General features: G+C 37.0%; 1 protein-coding gene across 1 annotated transcript in view; it reads right to left on the bottom strand.

Moving 5' to 3' along the window:
* Positions 1 to 5,444: 5,444 nt before the first annotated feature.
* sorcs1 (sortilin-related VPS10 domain containing receptor 1) overlaps positions 5,445 to 11,014 on the bottom strand; it is a 318,946-nt gene continuing 313,376 nt past the window's right edge. Inside the window, exons 26-28 of the mRNA XM_072462766.1 lie at positions 9,035 to 9,192; positions 8,446 to 8,518; positions 5,445 to 6,142 (exon numbers count right to left, since the gene is read on the bottom strand). Of these exons, the coding sequence (XP_072318867.1) occupies positions 8,475 to 8,518; positions 9,035 to 9,192 (202 nt within the window). The 3' untranslated portion in view covers positions 5,445 to 6,142; positions 8,446 to 8,474. The remainder of the gene's footprint in view (positions 6,143 to 8,445; positions 8,519 to 9,034; positions 9,193 to 11,014) is intronic.

Raw genomic sequence — 11,014 nt, 5'->3', positions numbered from 1 at the left:
CGAGGAACTTCTTGCTGTAGTTTCTCCCTTCCTGGTCTCATGAATTGAGTCAGGCGATGATTTATAGACTTTATGGAGAAGATTTTCAGAGCCACGTCTCGTACAAATGTTTGTCAATTACGTTATGATATTATATTTAAATATATAAAATTGGTGTAAAAAGTCAGCCAATTCAGCAAGAAGGGAAAAAAAAATGTCTGAGGCCCACATTTGGCCCACGGGCTAGAGTTTGTACACGAGTTGATCAAGGAAAGGTCTGCTGGCATGTGCAAACAGGAAATACCAATATGATTACATTTACATTAGTAGCTAATTCACTAATGCTGTCCCCATCCCAAAGGTGCTAACTGCCTGGCATGCAGACAAAGCTGTTCAGTACACGTTTGAGGCATGGAGCTGGTTATAAAACCCTGATACTAACATTCACTGTTTCTATAATACCTGAAAAGTTACATGGTGCCCCTTTAAAATCAGTTATAATAATATGCCACATTAGCCTAACAAGCTAACTGACCCATTACATTTAGTGCTCCTCATGTTGCCATTATTTTTAATTGAACATGCCATCGTGGCCCATTAAACAAGACATGATCGGAATATGTTTTAATAGAAACGTTTAAAGCTGAGGAGCAAAATGTGTCCAATCAAAAGCAATGGCAATGTTTTACCATTTAATCAAGTTCATAGGTTGTACAGAAATTGTGTGCAATGGCAAAGGGGGTATTGATTTGCATTTACTCACTTACACTTAGTTCAAGAACAATGTCACCCTGAAATGAGTACATTTGATTAGAAATTCCTTACTGTAAGATGGTTTTGAATGTGTATGTATTTATTTTTCCACATAATAAATACATATGTTTATATATTACAAAACAAACAGTGGAAAAGCAATGAAATGACAAAAATCAGAACGTTGCAGTTGCTTTTTTTGCGTGGAAATAACGTCTCCACTTTGGTTTCCATTTGGTCTGTTTAAACGGCAGATTAACATGTCTTTGAAGAGCCAGATTTTTTGCTGATTGGCAGGTGTTCAAATACTTATTTGAAGCAATAACATACAAATAAATGATTTAAAAATCATACAATGTGATTTGTGGATTTTCTGGAATTTAGATTCTGTCTCTCACAGTGTAACTGCACCTACCATTGACATTTCAGACCCTCCATCATTGCAAAGTGGGAGAACTGACAGAATCGCACGGTGTTCAATACTTATTTCCATGGAGGTTGGTGATATAGGTAAACCCAGAGAGAAGATGGTGAAATAATAATCATTGAAAGAGTAGAAAACTTTGAAAAGTGACTATAACCTGAGTATTTTGGCTCCACCTCAGGTCACTTCTGGCAAAGACTGAAGTGAATCCATTTTGGGAGAGCTCAGGTGCAGACAGAGCGCTGCAGGGAGCACTTATGCAATGTGCAGTACAGTAAATCCAGGTCAAAGAGGTAGGCCAGGGACAAGGTGCTAAAAAATGTCATTATGCAAAGTTTGTGGGTTTAAAAAAACGTTCCTTGTAACTTTGTGGAGTTCAGGGTCATAGAAAACTTTATAGTTCAAAGTGTAATACCCACAAACCTAATCCTCCATAACAATATAACACTTATTATATATTTGCACAAGCCTGTTATGGTTATTTCTCCAATGGTTAGAATGTTATACTTTACAAGAGAAAAGTACAATGGAATCACATATATGTATAGTGCAAAACAGGCACACAAATTGGGTTGTAAATAGAAAATACAGAGTATAATGCATTAACACAAGAGCCTGTGCGATCATTTCTTGTTGCTTAATAAATTTACTGAAACTCGTCAGTGTAATTCCTCATGATTACCTGAAACTGGTATAAATGCGCTCTTGTCTTGATTTTGTTGTAAAATTGAGTCAAGAGATGTCAGGTAGTTGTGATAAGTGAAACGAATGTCGTAGATTACAGCACAATCCTGCAGAATGAGTCAATGATCTCATCTGGCGACGCTGCAGGCGGATGGGAGAACATCTTAAAGGAGACGTCCAATAATCATGCTTTTTTCTGGTTTGTATTGAACTATAACATGAGTTGATCATCGTTTTATTCACTGTAAACTGCAATATTGATCTAACAGCTTGGTAACAGAAACAGGCCCACTGACTTCCTGTTCAAAACTGCTGAACTCATAAGCCCCGCCTCTTCATAATGACGTTTCAATGTAATAAGCATTTATGCGTTTTTGTGATTGAAAAGCGACAACATGACGTTTGATTATCCGACACTAGGACTCTTCATTTTTTCAAATAATCACAACTAAATACAGGCATGTGGGCGGGGATAGGGGATAGGTAAAAACAGGAGCTTACACAAACATGTAGGAAAACACAACTTAGACTAAACAAATGATTATGAAACGCTGTTGTAATAAGGTTGAAAGTCCATTTAAGTTGACCCCACTAAATATAGCAATACAATTTGGAAACTTTTAATGTAGTTCACTTGGATAAATGTAAGGAAAAGACGCATCATGTCTAGTTTTCATGTATAAATAAATGTGTAAAACCTATGGGGGATTCTGTCCGCTAGTCCCAGGATCACAGTACTCTCTCCACGGCAGCAGCAGCAGCAGCAGCACCAGCAGCAGCAGCAGCAGCAGCAGCAGCAGCAGCAGCAGCAGCAGCAGCAGCAGCAGCAGCAGCAGCAGCAGCAGCAGCAGAAGCAGCAGCAGAAGCAGCAGCAGAAGCAGCAGCAGCAGCAGAAGTCCTCCTCTTCAGTGTTGAGCCAAAAAGAAGACAACGGGAACATAACAGTCATCATGTTAAACCAACTTTACATTTTAAATCATGAGTTGCAAACTACACAATGGCAGAAAAGGTGTTTGTCGTCCTGAACCATGAATCTCGCTCTGGTCAGGATGGAATACTCACATTCATTTTTCACATTTGGAAAATAGTTTGAAGTGCGTATATGGCAGATCGGATCAGACGCATACACATTTCACTAAAACATAGTGAACGTGATTAAAAATGTTTAGTGGTGACGTTTCAAATTGTACTTTCCGGTTGGACAAGAGCAGCAGATGTGACATACTTTAATTCCACAACCAAACTGTAAACAAAGGGCCACAGACATGATCACAAAATAGTTCAGATGACAAATAATATATAAAAAAAAAAAACTTTATTTAATACACCTACAAATTCAAAATACACCTTTGTCTTGTCAAATGACAATGTTTGAAATGTGAGAAAAATGTGTCAATCATGTGTAAATTGTTTCGTTTTTTTCTTTTTCAAGTCAATTTCGCTTTCTTTCTTTCTGTATTTACTGTAGTCATTTTTCTTTGCAATCCTTACAAGTGATGAAAAACTATGATAAATATTCTCCACAGGCTCTATCCCGCCAAACAAAGTAAACATGTGAAAAACAGAGAACCATTTACGCTTTAAAAGGCCCAGTTGAGGCCGATCAGCTGTAAATATAAATGATTTAGCACTCAAACTAGGTAATACAAATATTTTAAAAATACATGATGTTTTTAGGGTAAAGAAGCGGTGTAAAATGTTCCCTGATCTAACAGTGACTTCGTGGCAATGTCTCTCAGATTTTTCTTGTTTGGTAATGAATTGAGGAGACCATTGACCTTCGTTATTCTGTTTAATAAATATGATTGTAAATGCATAAAACAATTACACAAAGCACAGTTGAGGTTGAACAAATCACTGTTACACCTATCGCCCGTTTCCATAGAAAAGCTGTACAGTAGTAAAAGTTTTTTGTGTTATTCATATTTATATAAAAATAATTATCTGGTTGAGTTCGCAGAAGCAGAAGAAGAAAGAGAGAGAGAGAGTAAGAGAGGTGAGGAAGGAAACCAAAGCTCAATACAGTTTATCCTTCCGAGTTTGTACCAGAGGAACTGCAATACACAAAAACATCTGTCTCAGGTTCTTTCTGGACAAATGTTTAATCACTCAATAAATATTAGAAACTTTGAATCCTGTCAAAACATTTGTACATTTTAAAATAAAGTTAGAATGTTTGTTTTGGAGTGAATATTAGCATAACATATCATAAATGACAGAAGAAAAACAGATCTATATCTGTCAAATAAAGTGCCATGTGAGATACAGTTAGCAGTTTACACAAGTAGTTTAATCAAAAATGAAATGCAAACTTTGCATTTCTGTATACACAAGTTAAATATTTTACATACTCTTTAAGTGTGATTATGATAAAGATGTGTATGATCGTTTGCAATGTTAAGTATAATTTCATTTCACATTTACACTGAATATAGTTCAGTTTTCATTTCACTTTTTGATTGAAGCTACTGTAACTGTTTACTGCTGCTCCATCCGAACCTCCACCTGCAGTTCCCATCGACAGAGGCAGATGGCGTTAGACAGCAGTGTTGGTGTACGCTGTGTGTTATTGTTGCACCGCTGCTTTTGTGTGTTAAAACTGTCATGTGTTACACGTCTGGAGTTATCCCCATGTGCAGCAGCTTGAGTCTCACTGTATGTTTTAATGTAGCACTAATTACACCAGTAAATCAAAGAAAAGAGTTGAGCTAGGCAACAAAATGGAACATAAGTTTAGTTTTGATGAGGACATGAATGAAAGAGTTGTGTGACTTTTGCTGTTGAAGAACACATACATTTCAGTAACTTCACAGTAACTTCTGAGATGCTGTCGAACCAAGAACACAAATGTATACTTTTGGAAACCTACTATTGATAAACCAATCAATCTGTAGTTTCTCAAATGCAATGACCATGACACCGTAACCATTGACAACATCTGTGAGGTCTAATCTGGTCTTTGAGTTGACGTGCTGTTCCAGTTCTCAGACATGGGCCTGTTTGGTTCTCCGTGTAGTTCAGATGCCAGAGAATATAGAACCTTATTCCATCCAAAACAAAACATAGTCTGGTCTTTCTTCTGTGGAGCACGTTCAACTCATTAACATTTTTGTCCTGAGCTGAGATTATGATCTTACCAAACGGATTTGCTGCCAGTATAATGTTTTAATATGAAACATAAAATCATAAATGATTCCTTACAGTTTTTGGGATGAAATGTGATATAAAATTATTTTGAAGTAGTAGTAGTAGTAGGGGCAGTGGTAGTAGTAGTAGTAGGCTATTGCCTATAGGAGTAGCCTAGTACTACTAGCCTAGTACTACTAGGCTACTACTGATAATGTCTTATCACATAATTTCATAATTGTTTATTAAGTTTTAACAGGAAAACTATAATGAAATGACAAAATAGTATAATTTATTTTTTGTTGTAACACTTATTATTACAAATAACTAACATGGAAACAATTCTTCTTGTACGCAGTTGGACTTTTCCATCTATAAAACCTGTTCATGATCTTAGAAGCAGGTATACATGGGAAGTGTTTGAAGTGGAATATAATATTCATATGTTTCATATTTGTATCTAATTTGTCTGATGTATTTGCAACATGGACAAAATGATTTTGAGCATATAATGCACAGTTGTCTTTAGCAGGACAATGAACAAAACATTTGTATCATTTTTGAAACAATGTTGATGAATACTGTTCATAAAGGGAAATAAACTTGAAAATGAAGCCATTGGAGTAAAAATGTGTATTGTGCCATTAATCATTCTACCAGGAGACAAGCCTCAACGTTTACATTTTAGAACAGCATTTGTGTTATGTCTGACGCTTGTTATTTAAGTACACAAATATTCTAACATAGACATTTATGATTTACAAAATAAATGTGTATTCACTCTGACAACATACTTCATAAAGTATTTTTATATGAATAAATAATACACTACTGCCGTTAGCTTCACCAAACAGCCAACCGAGCGAAGACCTATAACTGTACATTCCTCCCTTTCTCTAAAAGTCATGCTGAAGTCATCGCTCTGGTGATTATTGTCTTTATAAATAAATGTAATCTTCAAGAGTCCATGTGTTAAAAGATGAACCTGTACAGAGTCTGAGACAGTATGTCAGCGGGTCCAACATGCACAGGTGTAAAGCTCGAAACCTTTGAGTCCCGAAATGGTAAAAAAATATCCATGACACGCTGGAGCGGAGGATCCAGTCCATGATCAGACGATGAAGGTGGGGAGCTCTGTGGAAAACTTCACATGGTGGACATGAGGCTTCATACATCCTGCAGGGGGCGACAGAGAGGGGAAGACGTGTGTCAAAAGGTCTTCATATAGAACATAGAAAAGCCTTTTTATACATGCGTTCGCACATCCGGGAACTTGTGCAGTGGCAACCGAGTCCGCCATTTTGAAAGGGGCACAACAGCACGTCTACTACATACGAAATCCAGGAAATATGAGGCCAAAATGCCAAAAACCTGCTTAATCTGTCAGGACATTGCTCTGTTGACTGACCAAGGAATGAGAGCTTTGTCGTGTACCTTAGTTTGCCGTTATCGTCCAAAGTATTAAAGTATTCGTAGCTCATTATGCCGTAGAAAATGATGCAGTCGTGTTGGTTTTTATATATCGCGTGCCCCTTTTAAAATGGCCGCTATGGGGAAGTCCCGGCTGTATGACGTCACCGCGAACGCATGTATAGCTGTATTATGTTAATGCATTCACCTGATACTGTACTGCATTATTTAGACTGGTATGATAGTTGTGTTGTGTGTGTGTTTTCTTGGAGGGTCCGCCATCTGTCTCAGCTTTAGGTGAGAGAAAAGAGACAACTCAATCATAAGACAAATTAATATCTCATGGAGCTGTTATTGCTTTGTCTGGCCTGGGTCAGGTCTGGATTCTAAGTGTGTAAATATTGTATGTGTGAGTGAGATAGTGTTTGACTGGATGAGTGATTGTCTTAATATACATGAAATGTATGGTATTTTATTGATATGTCCGTCATTTTTACATCATCTTTCCAGTAGGTCAGTGGTTTTATGTGCATTGCCCCTGATAAATAAAATAATAAACTTGTTTGGATTGTTTAGTTCGCTATTCAAATACCGCCGTCATTGAACTGTGGAACATTCCAGACAAAGAAATAATATCTCGAGAGACAAATAGTTGTTGGACCCTTAGAAAAGTTACACAGACCACCTTTAAGTTATTACTACTTATTAATTTAAACTTTAAACTTTTTAAATATATGAGCTGCACGTATATATTTAACTCACACAGTGTCACTAAAGGCAAATTGAAAAGAGATAATATTTAGTTTTGAATAGTTGATTATAGATAGATTTTCATCTCTCTGACACCCATGTTGACCCCCGAGTTTATGAGTTAGACAATACAACGTTGGATAAAGTTTAATATCCGACATTTAAATATTGATAATCCTTGTGTTATTTTTTTCTCTTTAGTTTCCCTCTATTTGAAGCTGCTCTGCTGTTATAAATGCTACGCAATGCTAATGTTGCTAACGTCTACATGGAGCTAATGCAAACAAAAGCCAAAATTCACCCTGAAATGATCTTTTATAAACTGTAAATGTAATATAACAGTGTCCAGGTGAATACACAAAGTTAAAAGTTTGAGCATTTGGGCTAATTTGAGCGTTTTTATAGTTTGTAATACTGTAGGGTGACAACATTAAACACTGGGACACACCCGGGTAGATATCTGGTTAAGAATAAAACTGTAAAAAGTGGGGGTAAAAGAGGACATTTTTATGCCCTTGTTCAATACACACCTCTTTCACAGCTCAATCTGAATGCATTGTTTGTGTTCAGCTCATTCTAAAGCCAGATTATCTCTATTTTAGCTAAAGAAACAATATATTCCCCTCGTTGCTGTTGGCGGGTCTCAAAGTTGTCAAAACTTGGGACAACTGGGACATGTTTGGTATAAAACTGGGACAAATCCATGGTTTTGGAAACATTTGCTGGGCCATGGGACACACAGAGTTCATAACTGGGATTGTCCCGGGTAAAAGGGGGAAATCTGGTCACCCTATATTACCCATAAGCAGTGTTACAAAACATAAACTTTAATTTGCTGCTCATTATTTTTCCAGCTTGACAACTTAGACCCAGAAACTCTGATAAATGTTTACTCCGAGATCCGAGTTACGACCTACATTGTGAAGAGTACAGAACAAATAATAACAGGTAATTGGGTAAGATGAGTAAGAAAAGCAATGAAAAATGCTTGGACAGATGTATACAGAATGGTGGGATGATGAATATGAAAAAGAAAAGTGTTTCTTAATATTTATTCATTTGTGTTTACTCTTTAAATCAGCTCTTTTAGTGCAATTAAACAGGTGGCAAAAAAGCTGAACAACAACTTTGCATCAAACCCTTTAGAGATTAGAGACAAAATGATAACTGAATAAATTAAACGTCTCAGTAGAAGCTATAATGATATAATATAATGATGATATAATGTTCTGTTTTGCTTTTTTCATCTGTTCCAATCACCCCATCTCGCACCACTCTGAATCACTCTGCCGTAACATTTAAAAAAGTCAAATACCAACAGATCTAGCTGCAGTAGAGCTACTCTTCTCTAGTGATCGTTCACCAGAACCAGGGGCTCGGCCCATTTCACCTCTGAGAAGAACAAAACAAAAGATGAATTCAGTGACACATGAAAGGACAATGAAATGACAAAGCGTATGCAAAACGTAACTATGAGTGGAATCTTGAATACGTTTGATCAGTTCTTCTCAGGCTTTATTATGCCAGCACTATGGGTAACGTTAAGAATATTCTGTATATCCATGTTTTATCATTATTTGAAGCTAAATTATCATTACGTACATTATGTCTATTATCAAACCCCACAAGCAGTACTAAAATATCACCATATTGAGACCTATAGTACAGTATATTTCAGTTTATCTCTACATGTAGTAACATTTTAGATCATTCCAAACATTATAGGAGTGTAGATAATACTCTCCATGTACACTCCATGGTCAAATTCTTTCAATACGTTTTAAAATCACCGCTATTGCCCATCACAACTAGTAACTCCGATCCAATTCCCCTCATGTAAATATTGCCATTTTGCTGTGTATGATATGAACAAGCCCATGACGTAACATTCAGCCTCCTCGTTCTTACCGATGGGCCGCGAGTTGAACTCTGTGTCCAGTGTCTCCAAAGCGGGCCCTCTGTCCCGTTGTGACGTGGGCGTGGCCTCGTTTGGAACAGCTGGACTCATCATTTCTTGTTCTTTTTCGTTCTGCATCTGCGCATAGACGTTGAGGCCTGGGATCTTCCTTGAGGAAAGATTTACAGTGAGGCAAAGGGACACACACCGAGAACGCTCGAGACGGATGCTCTTCAAAGCATCACCTAAAGACTTTTCAATGTGATATTAGAATTTAAATACTGTCAATGAAATAGTAAAACTTAATTGTAATACTTTGCTAATTGTAGTTGAAGTTGCACCTTTTTTCATAGTTTTGGCCGTGGTGCGACTTATACTTATATTTAAACTTATATACTTATACTCCGGAGCGACTTATATGTGATATTATTTGTTATTTTCACACTTGCAACCACATTTCATACTCTGCGACTTATATATGTCTTTTTTCTTCTCTATTATGCATTTTTTGGCTGGTGCGACTTATACTCCAGTGCGACTTATAGTCCGGAAAATACGGTACATTAAATAGCATAACTTTTTTTGTTCCATGATTTTATTAAATAATTAAATGCAAAATAGTGATATATGATATGTAAATTGGGTGCTGCCAGGTGGTTGAGTGGTTAAGGCAGAGACACATATGCGTTGCGAGGTCAAATCCTGGAAACTGAACCGAGGACCGTCTCGCTCGGAGGCTGACCACGACTCTACCAATGTCTGTAGAATATGAATCGGCAGCTCGATACCAAATATCGATATATTGATACTGACAGAGGTGCTGAAAAGTATTTGACTTCAATTCTCTCTCTCTCTCACAAGAAGATGCACCACGATACAACAATTATTCACGATTATTAAGTAAGATTAAGATTATTAAGTAACAAAACAAAAGTGAAATCCTTGCAGTAATTGTCTTTCATTTACATATACATATACATTCTTTTATTCCTCTCGCATCTGAGCAGCTTTACGAAATCAAAACTTTCTGAATGTAAATGTAAAGATACTGTGATATGAACAGCTATTCAAAACACTATTTAAATGTACCCTTTTTACAGGTTGAAATAAAATTAAATCATTATTCGTGTCTAGTTCTTACAATTATTTTGATTGACCTGTATTCCACCAAGGACCTTCCATTCCATTCATATACTGTTAATTCAATAATCTTAACATCAGTAGTATCAATAGTACACGTAGTATTGTCAAAAAGTAGCACAAAAATGTAGCACAAGAGCTTGGGAACCACTTCGCTCTGGCCGACCGAACCTTTAGCTCTTAAGTCTTTGGTAAAATCCCGGTACAGATGATGTAACTAATCTAAAACAGCACGCACCCATGTGATAAAAGCTAAACGTGTCCTTCCGCGCTCGTCCGTCGATCTCGCTGACCCCTCGTGCCCTTTTCCATTTGAAACCGCAGCGTGGCGAGGAGAAATAATTTAACATTTCAGAAAGGTCAGCCGCGCGAATATAAAGGGCTTCGTATTGATAGCAACTGAACGCCGAGAGACATTTCTTTAGCGAGGTCTGACCCGACAAAAGACTGCATTTTTAAACAATCCATGCCGTCTGGCGAGGGCATCGGGGGGAATGTGGCTTTTGACAGGCAGCTATCAAGACGTCCGGAATCTTTTGTTTACGGAGCTGTTGGAATATCCATCATCGCCACCAGTATGTTGTCTAAACTGTCTAAAAAGTAAAAAACAAAAGAGATAAAAAGGCTGTTTTTAATACCGTATTTTCCGGAGTATAAATCGCACCAACACTGGAGTATGAAATGCGGTTGCAAGTGTGAAAATAACAAATAATATCACATATAAGTCGCTCCGGAGTGTAAGTATATAAGTATGAATATAAGTATAAGTTGCATCCCGGACAAAACTATGAAAAAGGTGCGACTTATAGTCCAGAAAATACGGTAGTTCATTTTTCAATTAGTCGACAAGT

Source organism: Eucyclogobius newberryi, unplaced genomic scaffold, assembly GCF_026437365.1.
Source record: "Eucyclogobius newberryi isolate DKJ021-1_F unplaced genomic scaffold, fEucNew1.0.hap1 SCAF_4, whole genome shotgun sequence".
Classification (NCBI taxonomy): domain Eukaryota; kingdom Metazoa; phylum Chordata; class Actinopteri; order Gobiiformes; family Gobiidae; genus Eucyclogobius; species Eucyclogobius newberryi.
The sequence above is the reverse complement of the archived record's forward strand: the minus strand, read 5'-3'. Positions and strand labels throughout refer to the sequence as shown.